Source organism: Watersipora subatra, chromosome 7 (genome assembly GCF_963576615.1).
Source record: "Watersipora subatra chromosome 7, tzWatSuba1.1, whole genome shotgun sequence".
Taxonomy (NCBI): Eukaryota; Metazoa; Bryozoa; class Gymnolaemata; order Cheilostomatida; family Watersiporidae; genus Watersipora; species Watersipora subatra.
The window spans coordinates 63,421,313-63,445,231 of NC_088714.1; the positions used below are offsets into that span (position 1 = coordinate 63,421,313).

Consider the following 23,919-nt stretch of genomic DNA (forward strand, 5'->3'; position numbering starts at 1 on the left):
ATAGTTGGCCAGCGTAAACACAGTTCTAATGGCAACTTTCAACACAATAAGATTGTTGAATCGCGTGATCAACTACTAGACCGCGTTGTGGTTCAGTCACATCATAGATGAGAACTTATAGTTATGCGTAGTTAGGTTGTAGAGTAAAGGCTAACTACCGGTATTGATCTATTGATCTAAATCCTATGTATACAACTTCATCCAATACTCTACAACTGACAGAAAAACTCTGCTTCTCTCAATCAAGAGCAAACTCTAACAATCAGAAAAGGGATCATTCTGTCAATTTCTAGAGACAACCACTTTCATAAGATAGGCTGCTAACTGTTGTAATTGATAATGAGCATGTCATGGAATTACTTGGCTGTTTAAATATTGACCGGACCAATAGCTCTGCCAACTGATGAAAATCAACAACATGCCTCTGTTTAAATGTACTCACAAAATAATACAAAAATTAACCTGATAATCTTGGAGAGCCTGTAATCCCAGACTTGTGATATTTTCTGCTTCAGATAAATAAAAAGTCTAAATCTAAGCAGGCCCATGATGCTTCTTCTCGAAGGAATTATCTTTTTCTTATCCACACAGTCAGCTCTATCAGGTGAGTCATTAGTCATTAGATTCACTTCTACATCATACATTATGTTGAAGATACGCACAGTAAATGGGTGTGCTACCAATTGTTGCCCAGGTGTGCAAACTTCTAACTCTTGACAAAACGGAACTTGTCCGGTTTTGTTAGCGTGAGTAGTTGGTCAACGCTATTTGCATCGATGCAGCAGATAACTTCAGCATAGGTCGCATTAAGATGTTGACTAAATTATATTCATCATTATTAGTTATTACATTTTATGTAATTTAACTTTATACCTATGATGACTTAACAGAATGATTTCACAGAATGACTTAACAAACTGACTTAATAGAATGACTTCACAGAATGACTTCACAAAATGACTTAACAAAAGGACTTAACAGAATGACTTCACAGAATGACTTAACAAAATGACTTAACAGAATGACTTCACAGAATGACTTAACAAAATGACTTAACAAAATGACTTGTTTTCAACCCTGTTACAAGAACTCTAATGGTACGCGAACTAGCTGACGAATAAGGGAAACCTTACCTCCTTCCGATACAAATTAGACTACTGCATACTAATGGCATACAGCTATACTTATGAAAAGATGACTATACTTATGACATAGTAACTTTAATAATTATAATAAATTAAATAAATAAAATTAGTTATAATAAAATTAAGTATAAGAGTACTTTTGATGACTAACGACCCTGTTTTGTTTCCGTTATGATTGTGATTCAAAATGACCTTGGACTATAAAACCAATTACTTTGAAAGCAGTGGCTCATGCTACTTTTTATTCTAACCCATAATGACCCATTTATGCTTGGTTTTTTCTTATGTCTGTATGCTTAAAACGAAAGTGCATTAACATGTTTTCATCTCCACTAGGTATACTCATAGGCACAAGAGGATATCATGCAACAACAGTAAAAGTCTTTTTACAAACTTACAACCTAATGATCGCAATTATATGCAACACCATAGAATCATGTAAAAAAGTAAAAGTGGCTAGCGAAACTCGGTCTAAGTTTTTTTAAGACTTTAAGGATTGAAGAAACTCTTAGTTCAGGCAGACAAGAGGTGTAATGATGTAATGCAAACTACAGGTATAATGCAGTTTGCATTGACATAAGTATAAAACAGCCGAAATGGAAACAGTAGCTTATTAAACTCTGGAGTGCATATGATAAGTCATCAAATGGGATTTCTCAGATGTGAAGAGTTTCAAAAGTAGGAAAACTTTTGACATGATACCTTGTTTCTTGCTTGGCTATCAGGTGAAAGAATAGGCGTGTCAAAAGTTGAAAGGTAGTTTTTGCTGAATCAGCATTACTCAATGCTCTGCTCTCAAGAAGCAGGCTTATGATCGCCTCAACGGATCATATTCTGAATACATTTGTATTACTAATGCAATTGCCTCTCGGCTGGCTATCCATTGCGTGATACGATTGGTTCACTGCACCTACTTGACACTAGATGCTGTTGTCTTTGTTTACATTTCATAGGCAACGCCATGCTAGCATGAATTAGCAATTTAGCCTTTTGTGTTTTTAAATAACTTTTATGAGGAATTATTTTCCACGCCCTTTTAATAGTCGATAGATATGCCTGCCTGTCACTAAGAGGTAGACAATACCCTAGTTGTTCTTAGGCTTTAGTACATTTGAAAAAAGCAAACTCAACAAGGAGTACCAGCCCTACTTGTGCCAAAGGTCATTCATACTAAGGCTACTGTATGGCAAATCAGTTTCTGGAGGCTAATCCAACTAATTAGTCAGCCACTATGCACTGAGTCATAAGCCCGCATTCAATATATAATCAATTTGTATATCACTAGAATTAAGCCTGGCAATGCTTGGGATTTCTCTAATTCCCGACGCAAACTGTTTCATGACAAAATCCTTGAACCTGCATGCAAAGCCAGATTCTTAAGTCTCTAATTAAATAGATCATGTCATGTTATATAAAAAACAGAAGTTGTAAAGTTGCCAATTCAGCCTGAGATTGCTTCCCCCTCATGAAAATATTTTCAATGTCATTTAGCACTGATCAGATTATACTAAACATCATTGTAGTAATTCTGAAAGTGGTTTGCTTAACACAAGTGTCAGTTTGCCTAATTTGATTTTAAGCCTTCGACAGGTGCTGAAAGCAAAGTCTAACTATCATTTATACCTGTTCCCTAGTACAACGATTTTAAAAGAAATGTTAATATCAGAGTTTTTATAATATAGAAAATGAAATAGCATAAAAACTATTGGTTGCTTTAAGAGGACTTGCTATATTTTACAAAACATTAAAATCGTTTCATAAAAGGCGTAAGAAATGAAGCACATAGTAAAAAATGAAAACATTAAGAGCAATAAAACAAAAAAGTACCACGATAGGAACTTGTAATATAGACATTACCAACAATTATTTTTTATCTAGGCATATTAATTTTCCGTAATATTCTTCTGAATTATTTTGCAATTTCTTTTTAAATTGTTTTTCACACATTAGAGTGGGTGCTCCAGCATCATGGCCTACCTCATGCTGGTGAAGGATTCCCCCGTATATTTAACCTTACAATACAGTGGATAGATGGAGCCCAACTAGAGCCAACCACCATAGAGTTATCACTAAAGCAGAGTTCTACTGTTCCAAGAAACATTCCTATTTATTCTAACCACTCAGATGGGAGTCATCAACTTCAGAAACTTGCGAATCTCAAGGTAAAACCTTATGTTCAACCAGATCTTGTCTTGGCTTTAACCTGCTTCTACTGAAAAGGTATATTCTTTTGACTATATGAAACAGATCAATAGCTTTGTGCCACAATTTATATAAACTATTGCTATCTTGCAAAGAGACAAAAAATAAATGTGATATTTGTGAATAATGATAGTTGAAATGCTCTTTAAAGTTAAAGTGAATCGGTCAGTCAGGTCACAGCTTTTGAATTTAGTAACTGCTGTCTCTTGAGATGTTATAAATTATAATTTCTTTTGTTCTCGGTCACCAGCCAAGAGTCATACTGTCAGTTGTTCATACAGTAAAGTTGATTTACATACGTGAGACTTGCTAGTTATAGCAAGCCTAGTTGGTAGTTTTCAATTGGAAGATTTGCAAATGACGTGAAGGATGCTTATGCCAGTTAATAACTCCTGCATTTGTTTCTTTGAAAAGCGGAGACCTTGAGAGTGTTGATCCGAATGCTTTGTGACAGACTAGCATCAGAAGGGAGTCTTTCGTGCTTTGACCTGTTTAGGCACCCCGGTATTATGGCTTGTCAACATCTATTTGGTAGAAATGAGCTCATGAGCTGAGATATCACATGAAAGTTTATATGATTTCCACTAGGAAGTTTTGTTGTACTTTTTATGGATAGTTGAATGTTCCACCAAACAAACCTTTACTATAATAACCACTAGGTCTGTCGGTTTGTCTGTCCATCTGTCCTTTTGTTCGTCCTCCTGAAGCAAGCTAAGAATGTAAGAAAAAAATACTTTGCATAGGAACTAACCTCACCTATTTCATTTTGCAGACAAGTGCACCACTCAACCACTTTCTAAGTTAAGGAACAGTTGTACAAAATAGTTAGGACACCTGACAGTTGCTCACAGCACACAATACTGTCAGCATGCTAGTAACAAGTCTCATGTATCGCTGACATGCACTAACTTATCATCTATATATAAATCCCGAGTTCTGTCCTTGTTTCAGTCTATCCAGCTATAATCTATAAGCTATAGCTATTAAGATCTTGAAATGAAGAATCCATATTATAGAAGATTTGCTCTCGGAACATCTATTTCGCCTGGTAATGAGCTAACCAATTAATTTCATTGGGTGATATAAGTGGTTATATAGGTTAAAATACACATAGTGATTCTGAATTACGTTACGGTAAAACACCATTAAAGCTTGCTCTCACGGCTCTTGTTAGTAAATTTAGTAATACGGATACTAATTGGCTCAAATTAGCCACTGGCAAAGTGCCAGGCTAATGGAACGTGGCAGAAAACTACAATACCTGCCAATGTTTATAAGCTGTTTTTTTAGCACTTGTCAACCGATGCACAATTTTTAGTAATCATCAACAAAAATATAGCAAATGAAACTGTAGATCTTAATCATAATTGGGCTGAGCTATGCATTATTTCAGCGATTTAACCACAGATTGTCTCCAACAAAGGACAATTGCAAATAATAAAAAGATACCGATATTTTCTGAAGAACTCTACTAAAATAAATTGTTCAAATAAGTCATTGGCAATGTGCTCGACTATTAGCAAGTAGCAGGCAACTACGTTACTTGCTTCTGTTTAAAAGCTGTTTTACAACACCCATACAACACCAAACGTTCCGCTAGTAACTAAATTTTATAGTAATTGCCAAAAAAAATCTGATGAAGTTGTAGATCGTTTTCATAGTTGAACTAAGCTACGCATTATCTCAACTATTCAATCACAGATCGCCTCCAACATAAAGGACAATTGCAAGTAATAAAAATACACTGATATTTTCTGAGGAACTCCACTAAAATCTTGTGTAAGTTCATCCTTGTCCATTTTTGAAGCTGATTGGCCCGTAGATATTACATGGGATTACAATCATACAGATAAGATGCTTAGAAATTAACGTTTTTCTGCTTAAATTAAAGGGCCAACCAACAAATATATAAAATAAGTGTATGCATATCATTCACACCATTTATACCTAACCACTTATGTGTCATTAATCTTACAACCATGGAGTACCTTAACTTATAACTCTGTTTGATCTATCAGTAAATTGAGTGTCAAGCACGGTAGCTACCAATTATAGATAAACACAATTTCAGCGGGGTTCTTAACAGGTTTTGAAGAATTATATCTAGAGTCAATGAGCTGCAATTATTTTGCTCAAATAAATCTATTTTGTGTTTCAGCATTCCAGATTTTACCACGACCTCTCTCAGCTCGCATCATTTTCCCTTACAAACTTTGAAGATGGGAAATACATGATGGTAAGCTTTTATAAATAGACTTCTTGCTTTGCTCTAAAAGTGAATTTAGTTATAAACTTGTAGCTGCTTTGAAAATAGGTAAACATGGAGAAAAGCTCTGATATCTAACTGAGTATAACACTTTCAAAACCTTATGATTTGCCAGCAGGAGATTATCTGTGCTAGACACATGAACTGTTTATCACTGGTTAATCAACAGAAAAATTGAAACGTTTTTAATTCCTGGCAAGAAGTGAAAGCGTATTCTTGGTACTACTTTTCTGACTTGAGCAATATTGTTACTGCCCATCCTTGATAATGTATTGTGATGTCAGTGGCTTTCCCGTAGTACTAGCCGATTGATCAAGTACAACGCACGTAACATAATAATTCCAATAATTGGCATTATTGGCATTGTTGTACAACGCGCTTCCATGATCCCTAAGCATCTGTAACAGTATACCGTAAGTTGTACAAAATGGGTTAGTATTCATCCTACACAATTTATCTGCACTCGAGCAAAGCATTTAATTATTATATATAATATTATATCGGCTTTTCATTTACTACGCTTCTTCATTCAATGATGCTATTGTATGAATATTATTGTTTGAGAAGAGCGTATCTTGCAGATAAATTATTCCAAAGAAAAACAGCTAGTCTAAATATCCATGTCTTCATGACTACTGTCTATACAAAACCACGAACAGCTCAAACTTTGCTATAGAGTAATAAAAGCAGTTAAATGACTTTTATGATTCACCATAAAACATATTTATTGTTTTATATTTGCTATATCCGTGTTAGTCGAGTCATAATCTTGTTGCCTTGTGATAATATTACTCGCTTAATTATCTTGAATGAGTCTTTTCAACAATCATGTTCAGTCACTCAACTGGTTGCATCATTGTGTCAACGCTTCTGAGTAGCACAAAATAGTTGTTCTCAAGTTTATACCTGCTGTGCCATTGACTCCTTTTAATTTTATGGTAGCCAAAAGTTCTGGATTGCTAAAAGTTATTCCCTCAAAACTGTGTTTACTATAAGATTGGAGCGCCTATGTAATTAGGTCAGTTAATGCGAGAATAGTCTACTTCAACAACATAACTTCTGTGAAAGGATAACTCTAAATTATGCAGAAACATTATTTGGTTTATTGTATAGTTTCTCCAAAAATTCTCTGATTAGCTGAAAAGATTAAAAGTCACTTAAAAGTGTTACAGAACATTTTGGCACCATATGATAAGTCTGATATATGGGCCTACTATATCGATCTCATCGGTTGGTATGAAATATCATACTTTAGCTTAAAATAACATAAAACATGAAAAAGGCAGTTTATGAATATCATTGCAATAGGCTGGGTTTAATAGGTATTTTAGCAATACTTGAATCTCTCAAGCAGTTTTTTCTTTGACTTAATCAAAGAGAAATAAATCAAAACTAATAAAAGACTTCATAGATTAGTCTGTGAGTCTTCAAACATAAAAGTACATGAATAAATGATAACTGATTATAAATAGAAATAAAAAAATATAGCCGTCTCATCAGAACTTTAACAAAAAAAATTAAGATTGGTTATATACTCTTACTATTATGGCAAAAAGTCTATTATTTCAAATACTGTTTGAATTAAAAGAACTCTGTGAGAAGATAACTCTTAACTATGCAAAAGCATAATTACAAAGTTTATCTGCTATCACTGGCTCTTCATCAATGGTACCGTCTACTCCAGCTCTTCAACTTTGAATCAGCAGTCATCTTTTTGTATTTAATAAACTTCACAAAAAAGATCTTGAATGAGTGGTTTACTCTGAATTTATCTCATCGGTGTTTGAAAGAACTCCTTAAGGGTAAATATAATAAAAGTTACAAACAAGCTTTTACCTAATCTGACAATGAAACTAGCAAACAAGTCTGGAAAACTCCAATATTTTCTATATAATCAAAAATATAAATCCTTAACAATAGAAAATTGGTAAACTATTAAAAATAATAAGTAAACCAAAATAAACACATACTAAAGATTCAACAAACAGATTTAACTAAACAAAATATTTTGCTGAAAATATAACTGCAAATCACCACATTATATTACAAACAATATAATTATGTTGACAAGTCTGGAACATATATTAAAATGTTACTACTAGTACTCTTCTTACTCCTGGCATACTTTTCACTGTTATTACTGCTTTGAATGCTGTTGCCCTTGCAGAGAGGCAGCTTTACCGCAGCAGGTGAAGAATATGAAGTCGAGCCATTTTATCCAGGAATACATAAGCACAGCCATACGGCTAAAAAAGGGGACCATATCATAAAAAGAAGAAGTCTATCACTTGCTCAAGATGCGTCCATCGATTACACATGTACGTTTACACTTTACGATTTTGCTAATTCATTCCTTTCGACACTTTTCAAAAATTTTAATAAACTTAAAACTGCAGTCTCCTTTTATCTCAGTCTAAATACTATTTCATCTTCTAGATCTACAAATTCACAGGTTTTTGTACAGTTTTTTTAAATGATTTCTCAGTACGTTTGATATAGGTACGTCTTATATAGGTTTAATTTAACGGTCTTTACCAGATGCAGAAAATCAGTAGTAAGAACGGCATTATAATGGTATAACTCACGTCCAATCAGTTGAGCTTTTGGACATTAGCTATGAACATTAGATATAAAAATACATTAAGTTTTTTACAGCATCTCCACCAACACTGCAGCAAATGGCTTGCAGCTGATAACAAAGCCGTTTTGACTAAGGATGGAATGTTATATTTATCGACTTTGTTGGGCTATTCTCAAGTTAAACAGTCTGTCAAAACCATGTTGTTAAATTAAGCCTGTTTTATACAATCACGATATTTTCCAAAATTTAAAGCTTCAGTTTTTTGTAACTAACTAAAATGGTTGACTAAAACTGACAACTACAGCTTCTGCCGGTTTGTTGAGGATATGTAACAACAATTGATCGTTATTATTTAGAGCAGCCGACCAATAAACTGAATTCATTTAAAACTTACATATATACCCATCATGCCAGATACCAAAAGCAAGCAACTCAATGGAGTTGCAAAAAAGTACGCTATTGGGAATAGCTAAGATCTTAAGGCGAGTGCTCAAACTCCTAGGTCTCTGGTAGGAGACTCAAGTTAGAGCAGAAATTACCACCACAATGAGTTAACAGGGATAAGGAAACCATTTATATATATATATATATAAAAAAAAATTGTTTCCTCACCCCGGATACCCCGTATGAGTGGTAAATTCTGCTCTAACTCGGGTCTCCTACCAGAGACCTGGGAGTTTGAGCACTCGCCTCAAGATCTTAGCTGTTCCCAATAGCGCAGTTTTCTGCAACTCACCCGAGTTGATTGTTGTTGGTATTTGGGCAAGCCACATTTTATGCGCCGGTGTTATTGCGCCCAGTGCCCCAATGACTACTGGGATTACAGTTCTTCTTACATTCCAGCATTTTTCAATCTCTTCTCCAAGAGGGAGATATTTCTCTACCTTTTCTGTTTCTTTGCTGGCTATATTGTAGTCATTGGGTACTGCTATATCTATTATAGTAGCCCTCTTGTTCTCCTTGTCTACCACCACTATATCTGGTTGGTTTGCTAGGAAATGCTTGTCAGTTTGGATGCAGAAGTCCCAGAGGATCTTAGCGCGGTCATTTTCATTCACCTTACCAGGAGCTTCCCACCAGTGTTGTGGTTTATTAAGGCCATACTCATCACATAGACTTCTATACACAATACCTGCGACATGATTATGCCGCTCAGTGTATGCGTTTCCTGCTAGCTGCCTGCATCCACTGATGATGTGTTGGATGGTCTCAGGTGCATCTTTGCACAGTCTGCATCTAGGATCGTCTCTAGTGTGATAGATTTTCATTTGGAGTTGCCTTGTTGGGAGCACTTGCTCCTGGGCTGCCAGGATTAGCGACTCTGTATTGGCCATTAGGTTTCCTTTGTTCAGCCACATATATGTCTGGTGAAGATCGCCAACCATAGATATTTGTTGGTGGTAAGCACCATGAAGAGGTTTCGTGTGCCAGTCAATTTCCTCATCATCAGGGCGTAGGTCCGTTGTAAGAGCAGCTGATTGAAATTCAGCTAGCAACTTATCTGAGATGGCCATGGAGGCTGCATATGCTTTGATGCTTTGCTCCTCCTCTTTCACTGTCTGCTGTACACTTTTGAGTCCCCTACCGCCATCTTTCCTATCAAGATGCAATCTAGTAGTATCAGGTTTTGGGTGGAGTGCTCCATGCATAGTCAGCAGTTTACGAGTTGCTATATCTGTTTCTTTGATGGCTTCCTCAGTCCACTTTATTATGCCCGCTGGATATCTTATTACTGGCAGTGCGTAGGTATTTATTGCCATGATTTGGTTCTTGGCATTGAGCTGGCTCCGTAAGACCTGCCGAAGGCGTTTCTTGTATTCGGTAATGGCTTTGTGACGTACCTCGGCTTTGTGGTTGATGTTGCTTTGCATAATCCTCAAGCACTTGTACCCTTCTTCTATATCTTTGATGGTACCATTTGGCATTCTTAGGCCATTTGTGAGCATAGAATGGCTTTTCTTAAGAATTAGCCTTCCACATTTCTCAATACCGAAGGTCATTCCGATGTCCTTGCTGTATACCTGAGTGAGGTGTATTAGCGAATCAATGTCCCTTTCTTTGTTAGCGTACAGCTTGATGTCATCCATGTAGAAGAGGTGGTTTATCTTGGTGCCACTCTTAAACTGGTACCCATATTGAGTCTCCTCCAGCATATTGCTTAGCGGGTTTAGGCATATGCAGAAGAACAGCGGTGATAAGGAGTCACCTTGATAGATGCCTCGCTTAATTGGTACACTCGCCAGCTTTTTGCCATTAGCCTCCAGTTCCGTCTTCCATTTGGTCATTGACATCTTGATGAATGCCACAAGAGCAGGGTGAACATTGTACATACTGAGGCACTTAAGTATCCAACTATGGGGAACTGAGTCATAGGCCTTTTTGTAGTCAATCCAAGCCATGGTAAGATTGGTTTGCCTTCTCCTGCTGTCTTGACAGGCCGTCCGATCCACCAGTAACTGATGTTTAGCTCCTCGGGTGTTGTGCCCAATTCCTTTCTGAGCACTGGTCATATAGTGACTCATGTGCTCTTCCAGTTTGTCTGCAACTATTCCTGAGAGCAGTTTCCAAGTGGTGGGCAAGCACGTTATTGGTCGATAGTTTTTGGGAATCGGCCCCTCCTTTGGATCTTTTATCAGAAGTACAGTTCGTCCTTTGGTCAGCAATTCTGGATGGTCACCTTGTTCTATTAGACATTCCATCTGCTTAGCCATTCTAGTGTGAAGTGATGTCAATTTCTTTAACCAGAAGGCTTGAATCATGTCATGGCCAGGTGCTGCCAGTTCTTCATACGCTGCACTCTGCACTTGATGTCCTCTTTGCTGATGGTGAGTCCTTGCTGAGCCACAGTGTGTTGATGGTTCTCTTTAAACCTCTTCAGCCAATTTGCAGTGGTGTTATGAGTAGTCTCTTTCTCCCAGATGTCCTTCCAGAACTTTGAAGTGCTAGATCAGGGAGGCTCAGACATTGGCCTCTGCAGTTCACCTTTGAACTGGGAATGCACTCTAGATGGATTATTGATGAAAAGTTTGTTCATTCTCTTGTTATCCCGCTCTTTGGTGTACCACTTCAGTTGTGCCGAGAATGCTACTAGCTGCTGTTTGGCAGATTCTAGAGCTTCTATTGTGGCTTCCCTTTTTGGACGCTCCAAACTGTGGTTAGATCTCTCACTTGGATCTCTTTCCTTGATCTTATTTTGTAGCCTCAGCTGCCAAGATGGAATGGCTTGAAGCCTTGTTGGCATTGGCTTAATATCCATCTCCTCCAAGATGACGGTTGCTGTACTGTAGATTAGGGCATTAGTCCTGATTGATCTAGTTGAGATCGACTCCAGTGCCATGTTAATGTCTACTAACAGCTTCTTAGGTATGGCCTTGCTAACTCTTCGTAGTGGTACCCTGCTTCCATAATCATTAGCAGCTGACATCTTGTTGATGATATTTTCCGCAAGCTCTCTCACCCTTGGGTCAAGGTCCAAGTGCATGTCTTCTTCAACCCGTGAGTCAACACATGGTCGTGTATGCGTGATAGTGTGTGTTGATATGCACTCGTCGTTGGTTGAGGTTACTTGGGTGAACTGTTCCCTAATTTCATCTACCTCAAGTTCCGATATGAAGTGCCGCTTGATTATGTTACTCCTCTGAGCTACAAGTTGCTTAGCGGTTAGTGGCAATTCAGAGCGCATGTTTGTCCACAGTTGCCGCATCCTTCCCATATAGCCCCACTTTTGAGGTTCACTCATAAAGTAGCACTGCATGAGGTCCATGTTATCAGTCCGAGTCCATTTCATCCGTTTTGAACCAGTAGCCCATTTTTCACTGCTTTGTCCTGGTTCAGCTACAGGCAGCGCGGACCTTGTTTGACCGGGCGACGTCCGAGCCGACATGGCTTTGGTTATTGCACTCATCATAGAGGTTGTAGACGTTATACAAGCAAGGGTCTTGTCTAAGGACCACTAGAAAAGTGCAGTTGCTGGGGTTTGAACCGAGGACTTAATGATCACGGTCCCGATACCTTACCAACTGCGCTATCTGTCCTATATATATACATATATATATATATATATGTATATATATATATATCTGCGTACATATATATGTATATATATATACTGTAAATGTGCGTGAGTGCGCGCGCACACACACATGATGAATGTGTAGTGAACATGATGCAGTGTGCACTGTGTGGCATGTGGTTTCTAGTGTTTGAAATGGTATCTGGTGTAGAGTGGTATGGTTTACTGAATACACAGGAAATCCTGTCACCTCTGGGCTTACTGCTTGCTATGATTGAATATGTGTTTGTATTTTTGTTCTGCTAGAAATATTGTTTTATAAACTTGTTAAGAACTGGTAACTTATTTGCATGTACTAATACTAACAGTGCCATTACCTGGAAGCAGCGATTATGAAAGATGGCAGCGGCTACAGAAAATTGCAAATGAGAAGCGTGAGAATCGATCGAGGCAGCATGGTAAAGAGGAACGAAGGAAAAGACAAGCTCTTCCGTCTACCACATACGTAGTTCAGATTTACATGGTTGTTGATGTCTATCTTTATAATACGTGAGTTGTCACCCCATCTTCCTGATTTGAGTAATAGTAGTTTGCCCATTAAAGAGCCAAGGTAAACCAAAAACTAGAGAGAGAGTAACTCAATGGAAGTAAAAGGGATGTTTACATTTTAAATAAATATAGGTCATTTTTACTAAAGGATTTACCTAAACTGAAGCAAGCAAATGTTGTCTTATCATCTTTTTAACAAATATTATAATGACTTCTTATCAATAATTCCTGCTTGGCGGCACATTTTAGCAAAGCTATCTTACATACACGTGCAGCTAAATAGGTGAGGTATTCTCATACTAGCTGCAAACTGTAGCAATTAATGCTATAATTACCTGTTTTTCTTTTTTTTTAAATTGCACCTTTAAAATCAAATCAGTTTTTTAGCATTTATATATCTGAATAGAATAATAATTTTGAATAAATCTTAACAGGATTTTCACATTTTGATAAGCTACGCTTTCCAAAATTTTAGTTTTAGAAAGAAAACAGCTTTTTACAAATCCTATAACTAGAAAATTTGTCTGTTTACACCCTAAACCTTTGTTTGTAGGCTGACAGTTTCAAGTCAGGAAATAGGTTGGGCCGGAGGAGTGGATGATTATGTTGCCTTCTTTATGGCTCACCAAGCAAATGAAGTAATACATCGTAATACAATTATTTCAGAAGTTGTCTGCTTTTACAATAATTCACTACTGCTATAGCCAAACCTTACAACTATTTACAGGTGGATGTGCGCTTTCGCAGCATAGACTCCAGCGTAGAACCTGTTTTCAACTTCTGGACCATTGCAACAAAACTTTCCTATCTCTATGTTGCAAAGGTAGGCTAACTCCAACATGAATGTTCATAATGCATCAGAAAACATAATTGTAATTAATTTCTTTGTTTAGTTACTAAATAAACTTTATTTTAAATTATTGTGTTTTATTTAATTGTTATTTTTGTTAATAAAATTAGAGCTAAAACTATCATATTAGTTCTCAGTTTTTTTCATTATTTATGTTTCAAACATAAAAAAACAGTGTTGAATGGTCACCTACCTAAATGAGCTTTTAGAAGTACGTGAGACATAATTAAAAATTATAATAAAATAACAATCAGAAATATCAAAATAATATTAAATTAAAGTTAACATAAGTTAACATATATATATACATGTATATATATATATATATGTATATATATATATATATATATATATATATATATATATGTATATATATATATATATATATATAAACTATATTAAGAACTGAAAACTTTTAAAACATTTTACAACTTAAAGTTTCATGGTTGCTACCATTCATCAGGTAAAATTAAAATGATTTGAAGCTCATATGACTGTACGTAAAAACACATCGAGTAGCTTAACGATAAAGGCCAGCTACATATACGGTAATACAACAATTTAATTGGTTCATGTCACAGTATTGCAAATTAAGTGCTTATTTGAATGTCTGCACTTTGACACAAGCTCGTTTCTTGAGTTTAAGCTTGCAAGTTCAGGTTTGTATAAAATGAAGTATTTCTCCCAAATACACAAATTACAGCGTTTACTGGTCTTATTGTAACTACTCGCTTTTTTCAATACTCTCCACTTGATGTCGTACTGGATGGATCGATCTTTAAGCTGTCATATATAATTACTTAGTTCGGTTGAAGTTCGTTTTGATGGATTGTGGAAGCTGCTACGATGGTTGTAATATCTTTTCTTGAATGAGCCCTCTGTCAAGCCAACATATGTCTGTTTGGTAGCATTAGGTTCTTTGGTCATAACTGTAGCCTGATAGATGACGGAACTGGACAAACATGCATTTGGCAGTGGACACGTACTTTTATCTCGACAGTTGCATGTTGCTGTTGGCTTTTCGTTTGATAGCTGCGCTTTGTTGTTATTTGTAATAATCTGTCCAATATTCTTCATGCGGCTATAGCTAAGTTTTAAATTGTTTCTATTAAATATCGAATAAAGTTTGTGATCTTTGGGAAATTCTTCACTCAGAGCTCTGAAGAAAAGCTTTCCTATATTGGTGGCAACATTTTTAGAGAAAGGGGGGTTATACCAAAGTATATTTCTCCTGCGTTTGCTTCTGGTGTTATGCGATGTTATATTCTCACTAAATGTCAGTTTATGATGGTATCCACTTCTATTAAGGGCTTCTTGGTGCTCTTTTGTATTTTGTCTAAATATATCTTGATTTGATGATATTGCGGAGAGGCGCAGGTTGACTGATGCTGGAATGTTTTTGATGATGGAAGGTGGATGGTTAGATCTTGTGTGCACGTATCTAGGCACATTATTAGGCTTGCTGAAGGGTCTATATAATTCATTCTGTAGATCTAACGATATATCTAAAAAGTCAATGGTGCTTTTATTTGCATCTACAGATATTTTCAGCCCATATCAATGGAATAATGTGGACAGATTTTTCTTGAGCTTCTCAGTCTGTTTAGGAGTTGCTCTCACTACACCAAGTCCATCATCTCGGTATAATCCAAAAGTCTCTTTTGTGATTTGGTTTATCTGATGTAACATAAAGCAGCCAACCAGTTCACATATTTCTGCTCCATCATAAGAGCCCATAGCCACATCGAAGCAGTCTGCATGTCCTGATTTCCCCCATGCTTCATGATCACTATATAGCAGGGTCTTTTTGGTGTGCAAGATTATTCTGCGCTCATCAGATGTTATAGTCTCGTAGTTGGTAGCAAAGTCTAAAGCTAGAGATAGAAGGTCAATAGATATGGAGGGGTAGAACTCAACAACATATAGGAAAGCTTTTCTTCAGAGCTCTGAGTGAAGAATTTCCCAAAGATCACAAACTTTATTCGATATTTAATAGAAACAATTTAAAACTTAGCTATAGCCGCATGAAGAATATTGGACAGATTATTACAAATAACAACAAAGCGCAGCTATCAAACGAAAAGCCAACAGCAACATGCAACTGTCGAGATAAAAGTACGTGTCCACTGCCAAATGCATGTTTGTCCAGTTCCGTCATCTATCAGGCTACAGTTATGACCAAAGAACCTAATGCTACCAAACAGACATATGTTGGCTTGACAGAGGGCTCATTCAAGAAAAGATATTACAACCATCGTAGCAGCTTCCACAATCCATCAAAACGAACTTCAACAGAACTAAGTAATTATATATGGCAGCTTAAAGATCGATCCATCCAGTACGACATCAAGTGGAGAGTATTGAAAAAAGCGAGTAGTTACAATAAGACCAGTAAACGCTGTAATTTGTGTATTTGGGAGAAATACTTCATTTTATACAAACCTGAGCTTGCAAGCTTAAACTCAAGAAACGAGCTTGTGTCAAAGTGCAGACATTCAAATAAGCACTTAATTTGCAATGCTGTGACATGAACCAATTAAATTGTTGTATTACCGTATATGTAGCTGGCCTTTATCGTTAAGCTACTCGATGTGTTTTTACGTACAGTCATATGAGCTTCAAATCATTTTAATTTTACCTGATGAATGGTAGCAACCATGAAACTTTAAGTTGTAAAATGTTTTAAAAGTTTTCAGTTCTTAATATAGTTTATATAAATGCTCTATTTTAATATTGAGCACTCTCTTCTAGTGAACTGCAACCTTCTTCTTCATCAGTATATATATATATATATATATATATATATATATATATATCTAAGTTAACATAAGGGTATATCTAAAGCACCACTGAGCATTTCTTTAGGTTAAACATGCATATTTTTTAAATGCACAAATAGAACATAAAATATTTAACTTGTAAATAAAAAAGTTTGTACTGGATGATTTCCAGAAAAGTAAATGTAAAGTTTTACTTAATTATGAAATGTAGAATGCTAATAAATGTTTTGCACAAACAGGTAACATTTTCTCAAAGGCAGTTGTGAGTTATACTTGCATAGTTATTGCAAGCAAATAAAAACTTCCATCCTTGAAAGCTGAGTACATATTTTAAGTGCAAGCATGTTATTTATATGTAATTAAACAAGGTGAGAATTTTGGTTTTAAAGTTTAAGTATTGAAATATAAGTTTTTTTTATAACAGAAGATCAAAGTTTGAGTTGAAGCTCGTGAAAAAATGTTGAAATCATTGACTGGCTGTCACTTTATTATACAGAGTAGCTAATTGGTAAATTTAGCTACTGCTGGCAAAATTTAGTTAAATAATTTAAATAATTGATTTTTAAAAGCAAGCACCTTTTTTATTTTAGTTTGTATGGCCAGTCTAATATAAACAGAAAAATATTAAACCTTCATACATTATATATTAAATAATGTTTACTGCCAGCTAACTTACCTAATGCATTTAAATCTTTAGACTAACTCAAGCTCAACCTGGACTTTTCCTCCTACAGTTCCAGAAAGCCTTCAGATGGATGCTCTAGACGCTTTAAATAACTTGAATTTTTGGGTAGCGACAACTCCCAATCTTCCATCTGATGCAGATCACTTTATGCTAATGACAAGGTGTGTACTAAAATTATCCTCTTTTTAAGAAATTGGTTTTAGCTTGGTTTTCCTTGATACAGCAAAATAAGCAGTTATTCCTCCCAGCTAAGCATAGTAGAGAGTGTTAACATTTTATTTTTTAAATTTCATCTTAAATTGTCAGTTTCAGTTTGACTATATTTACTTTGCTTATTAATAAGTTGTATCAAACTTGTTTTGTAATTTTTTCTTTTCATAAGAATATTTTACTTAAACTAAAACCATTTTTAGATAAACAAACGGAGTCAAAAACAATCTTCTTAAGAATTAAGTCTTCTATTTGCTGCCAACTTTTACATAAATTGATGACAACTCAATTTTGCCCTATATCCAATATTAATTTTTTTGAGTCGCAATATATTGAAAAAAAAGCCAGATAAATTTCGATTAGTTTGAAACTAAAATTATCAAATCTGTTTTAGTAAAAATGAAAAAAAATTTCAGGTTTTTAAAAAAAGCAGTATTCAAAGAACGTTTTTGATGAAAAATTGCTTGTTCAAAGGAAATCGGAAGGTGGATAATTATAAAAATCTTATTTTTAAGACTTCACTTAGGTTTACTAATTTGGAAAGCAACATCATGTATCTAGCTCATAAAAGCAATGTTATATTTTAAAAGTTGTTCTTATTATAGCAGTTTCAAAAGAATTGACTTTTAGTATTTTTTTGGAAATATGATGCTAAACATGTATCAAAGTAATAGACGCTAAATGGCTGATTCATAAAATCACCGTCATAAAAAAGCCCTAAAAATTACTTCGTACACAATTTAAACTTAAAAATACCCTTAAAATTGCAGTTATAGAAAAAAGTAAATAGTTTAGTTATATATTGGATTTTTACTGGTTTTCCTTAATTAGAAATACCTGAAAAAAACTCGAAATTCATTTGCTAAATAAAATCAGCATCTTTTAATTTGCTTAGTTGAGTTGATAGAGTTTTGTATAATTTAATTGTTACCATAATTGAAAAGAACAAAGTATTTTTCGTTTTGCTATCACTAATGAAGAAAAGCTGGGGTGGAACAAAAACAGTTTTCAAAAACCATTATAAAAGTTTTATGTGAAGAACAATTTATTATTTAAAAATATTGGCTTTTTAATTTTTTAAAATGTAGTCATAGCAAATTAAAATTTTGTCATAATGCAATTTTAAGCTAACATTATTCTCAACAATTTTTTAGTCTTGACTTCACCTCTCAAGGAAGTAATTCCATTGTTGGTTTGGCAAGTGTGGCTGGTGCTTGTGGAAACAGTCCAGTGTCAGTCAATGAATTGGGATCTTCCACCGTTTATGCACATGAACTAGGACACAAGTAAGTTCTATCAAGCCCCTAGAAATATATTATATGCGAAGTTGAGATGACATAACCAAACTTATGTCAATTTTTGTTTTAAACTATTTGAAACGTATTTTACTCGCATATATAGAATTTAAAATAAAATACACTTCTGTAAGCCTTGAATGCCACTGTCACGTCATATCTAAAAATTTTTTATTTCAGTTTGAAAGGCTTATTTGCTATAAAATATTTCTTTAGTTAAAAAGTTATAGCTTGTGCTAGCAGAACAATAATTCAAAAAAAGCAACTTTTTTCAGTGTGATGTGAAGCTTGAAATATGAGCAACAATGTAATACTAAAAAGGTGTATGAGAAGCACCCATAGATATTTCAAAAACTTGAAAACACAAATAATATGTTTACATAATACATTAATTTACAGATACATAATAAATTTTTAATCAATAAATATTAAAATGTTTTAGCTTCTACTGAACAAGAGAGCCAAAGTGTCAATTATTTTGACTCTGCTAAGCTTTAGAGCTTGTGTGAGCTGCCAAAAGTTTTGTGTTCGGATATTAATTTTTTGAATTCTGAAATGGCAAAATAGCGGTCTGAATGCTAAGTAAAAGTGAAAACTTTACTAGAAACTTCTTCTACACTCTGGTTAATGTAATAAAAACACATCGTAAAAATGTTACGGTCTAAGGTCAACACAAGCTAACAGCATTATCAAGTATTTTGATAGCTGCAGATTCTGGACTGCATATAAAGTCTTATAATAATACTATTCTATAATGCTTTAATACAAATTTAACACTTCAATCATTGAATTTTATTTGAGCATTTTCTTGATGAAATATTTTAGCTCAACACTGTAACTTTACAAACAAATAAAAGCTCAGAAATTGAGAGGCTACTCGATATATTTAGCAGCACTTGCAGACATAAAATAACTTAATGAAAACAGAAAACGCCTAAACTAACAAAATACTACATTAATTTTTTCATAAATAATCTACACCATAATAAAAAATAGAAGGTGTTTTAAAACATTCAACAAAAAGCCAACAAATGACAATGATTGTCATTATATGAAAAAAAAGGTGTAGCAATGTTTAGCCTCAGGTCTTATGCATTCTCTGTTTTAGTCTTGCAGCTCTGCACGATGGGACTAGTAATTCATGCAACGGAGATGACAGCTATGTCATGGCACCATCATCAGCTTTAACCGATGATCAAACAAGAGGGAATCCATGGAGATTCTCAGCCTGCTCTGTGGATTATTTTGACACGTTTATCACAGACTTGAATTCGTAAGTTTTTATGCTTATTAAGTAACTTTAGTCAGACTGAAGGTGAGCAACATAAAAAATACTTGAAACTTTAAACAAGAGAAGTGCATGTGCAAAATATTTTAAATCTATAAAACAGATAAAGAGATTAATTTTCAATAATCATCTAGTTTAGTACTGAATGTTTAATATTAAAATAATACTAAAATTATATTATTAAAATATTGATTTATAAGATACTAAAGATAATTGCTCTATCTGTATTATATCCCATAGCTGCATCAAAGTATGAAGAAAGTCAAAGGATGATTTTGGATTGTTTAGCAAGAGGTAAACAAATAGCACTCGACAGGAATTTTAGCGTATTAATATATTATGTTCATCTACTCTTACCATTTAAAAAATAGTTTTGTTAGAAAGAAAAGTTTTCTTTTTTATAGTTTTTCCAAAAAAATTATAATCCCAAATACTTAACATTTTAGAAACAATGCAAACTGCCTGACAAACTCAGGAGACTATATAGATACATGGGCAGACGACTCTCTTTCGTATCTAGGACAGGAGATATCGGTGGATGAGCAGTGCCGACTGGTTCATGGAAATGGCTTTACCTATGCTGTAAGAAATCGTGCTAAATCTACTTGATCTGTTTTGGAGCTGCTCACCTTTGCTAGGAGTTGTCTCGGCATGTGGTTAACCATTGTGTACAAAATCTGTGGTTAATAAAGTGTTTGATCCTTTTGGTATTTTCATATCATTGTAGTTTACTTGAAAAGTTGCAGTGAGCTCTGTATTCTTATTTAATACCAGAAAGTATAACATTACTTGAGAGAGAATTAGCTGAGCCTTGAAATAAAGCCAGCCACTACTTCATTTTTTAGTAGTTGAAAGTTTTGAAAGTCCTACGTTTGATTTCAAACAGCTTTGATTTTGAAATCGTATCTTTGACTTCAATTTTTTTGATTCAACATTACATGAAATTAACAATAATAAATGAACTATTTGGCTTAAGTCAGCCCTAAATCTACAGTAAACCCGATGATACCTGAGGGCTCTCTCATTTTTAATCAAATAGGCTGCGGGTGTAATCAAATAGATGGGTGTCTGAGGTTTTCGTTCTCATTAATGATGGTTTCAAAGCCAAATACTTTTAGCTGCTTAGTGAGAGAAATAGAGCAAAAGAGTTCAAATTTCGATAGTTCATAATGTTTACACACACCCGCCCACACACACCTGCACACATTTAAAATTTATTAATCGATAACAGGCCAAGGACAATCTTATATAATTATATGCTATTGTATTGAACTAGGCAGCAATCTGTAAATGTTGTGGCAAGCTATTTTCAGAACATTTTGTTTTGTAAATTGTCAAGACATAACTGACTTTAATTTCAACTTCGGTACTTCAAAAACTGTAAAATCTGATTTATGTTTTTCTTTTAAAACAAATTCTTTTTTTAGACACCAGACCACCTGAAGATTTTGTGGCATGACTAATAAATATGGGTAGCAGTACTGTCCGAGCAACAGTCAAAAATATTTTTATCTTGAAATAAATTTTTCACTGCGAATCAGATACCTGTATGATTTTATACCACTGCATGATGTTCTTTCTGTTCAGACATCAAAGTTTGATGAAGTTTGTTCAGCTCTGTGGTGTACCCAGAATTCAATCAGCCTAGTTGCCATGCAAGCAGCGTTTCCTTATACAACTTGCGGGAATAAAAAGGTAAACTAAGATCATGTTATGTTTGCAAAAATTACTTTAAAGGTATTCAGTATTTTATGTAAACATAAAATTCACATACCAAAGAAAAAATCTTTAGACAATAAAATTTACATAATTGGTCTGCCAATTAAAAGAAAATTTTTCTTCTATATGATACTTCATGCAAAAAATGTAACTGCTGCTAAGAGATACATGGAAGCTTCTTAATGCAAAAAATATGCAATTTACTTTTAAAGTGCATATAAAACAAAAAATAGCATATTTACATACAAATAACTTTTGCAAAAAATTTTGAGCAAATTTGTGAGATTTTAATTATTCTTTATACGCATATGTTATATATATATGTTATATATATATGTTATATATATGTTATATATATGTTATATATATGTTATATATACATTTTACTAATTAGTTAATGAGAGCATGCTGTGCACACAGCAGGTGCACTTCAGCTCTGTGAAGATTGCATTAACCATTGTTTTTATTTTTAGACAAAATACAAAAAAAGGCAAAAAAAGGCAAAAAAAGAATCTTTATGAAAAGTGGCATTATTGTGAAATGTTTGTGCAAAGCTTTGTAAACATACATTATTGCTAGCTGTAATAAGGTAATTGTAAAAATTAATGTGGCCTAAGAAACCTGCTGTTGTTTCCAAAAATACATTTTCTAAAAATATTTGGAACAATAAAACAATACTGCTATTATTTAGCCTTAGCACTTTAATGCATATTGCTTAGTCATAGAACTGTTTTTAAGATAAAATTATTTAAAAGCACAGAAAATTTTAGAAAAGCTTTTAACTAAGCAACAGACTGTCATTTTTATATTTGACACGCAAGGTTTATTTCTCAAAATATCATCAAAGCATTTGTTGGTTTTATATGTTAAACTTCAGCTTTTAGTTTTAGCTATTTGTTGAAAGGCTATGAAAAACATGAAGTTTACGCCGTTCTCATTCCAGACCAATTACTGTAAAAGATGTTTTCAAACAGCTTCTCTAAATGCCTAATACTTTATTGTATTATATTAACCTGATTATTTTTTCTTATAAAACATTTTTATTTAAAATTAAATATTGAGACCGAAACCAGTTATTCTATGAATTTTTGCAGTTTTTGCCTAATTACTTAAATAAGAAATGTTTTTTAGTGGTGTGTTGAAGAGCAGTGTGTTGAAGACCCTGCAGCTCCTACTCTAGACGGTAAGACTCTCAAGCTTCCATACTGCTAATGTACATGTATATTTAGTGACGTTTTGTCCAAAGAACCAGCAATAAGAAGTTTGCATATAAGTTCTGTATGTAATTAAAATAATGTATTTTACATTTTCAAAAGTATATTTTCTCAGTTGCCATTTTGATAGTAAACTGACAATCTATGAAGTGTGGATACAATCTGCTAAAAACCTCATCAGCCTTAAATATCCTAATCTCATTAAATGCATACATCTCACTGTTGACAGCATCTCAGGTTTTAGCATAGTAAGCTGTAACACCACATGTATCATGATAAAACGTGTAAATAGACTAATACTATATTATGTATTTTAAGTAACATTACATATGTAAATTATATATAATATTAGATATCAAGATTATAAACAATATAAAATAAATCAAGTTTTTCAGAGTTTCTAAGAACAACAACTGCTTTTGCAGTGAGTCCCGTTATTTGTACTACATTTCCTTCAATACTTTTTCATTTTATTAATAATTTTGATCTGCTGGAGTACTCTTTATTCATATGCTTTCTTACTTTTTTTTATTTTATACAATTATAAGTACTATTATTCTTATTATACAAACTACTGGTATTTATTTTGAGAGACCATAAAAACTTACACTTGAGGAAGATTTTAGTAGTAAGTGTTCTTGCGCTCAACAAACTACCAGCTAAACTTTGCGCAAACTTTTTGGCTAAGATGGTTAAACATTTTAATGTAAGTCTTTTTAAAGCAAAAGTTTTCTCATAGATTGTATTATTAGAACACTTCAGTTTGCAAAGTTTTGAGTAGCAATTTATCTTTTTTTTACTATACTAATAATACATGCTTGATATTTGATTAGATTTTTAAAAAACGGACTAAACTATTCTTTATTTTTGCTTAGTTTAATTTTGTCCTCTCAAAGGCTTTAATTAGCGTTTTGAATTTATTTTGTAGAAGATTGCCCATTTGGTGACAGTCCAGGACTGGTTTTTTCTAATGCTGATATTGTATGTGCTAATATAACTGGACCAGTCTGTGCTGCCAACCAGTTTGCAAGAAGCTTCTGCTGTGCGGCTTGTCCAGCATTCGAAACACCTTGGCTAGGCCCAAGCTGTGCATACGGGGATAGCATCTCTGACTGTGCTTCGC

The 23,919-nt window shown here is 34.2% G+C and overlaps 1 protein-coding gene across 1 annotated transcript; it reads left to right on the top strand.

Annotated features, from left to right (window-relative positions):
- The first annotated feature begins 549 nt into the window (after positions 1-549).
- Positions 550-23,899, top strand: LOC137400983 (A disintegrin and metalloproteinase with thrombospondin motifs like). Its single transcript, XM_068087321.1, has 15 exons — positions 550-604; positions 3,096-3,307; positions 5,506-5,583; positions 7,781-7,931; positions 12,575-12,755; positions 13,309-13,393; positions 13,483-13,578; positions 17,083-17,231; positions 18,435-18,566; positions 19,684-19,848; positions 20,310-20,445; positions 21,451-21,558; positions 22,714-22,765; positions 23,725-23,818; positions 23,875-23,899. Exons 1-15 carry the CDS (start codon positions 550-552, stop codon positions 23,897-23,899), a joined length of 1,719 nt encoding a protein of 572 aa, XP_067943422.1.
- The last annotated feature ends 20 nt before the right edge of the window (positions 23,900-23,919 follow it).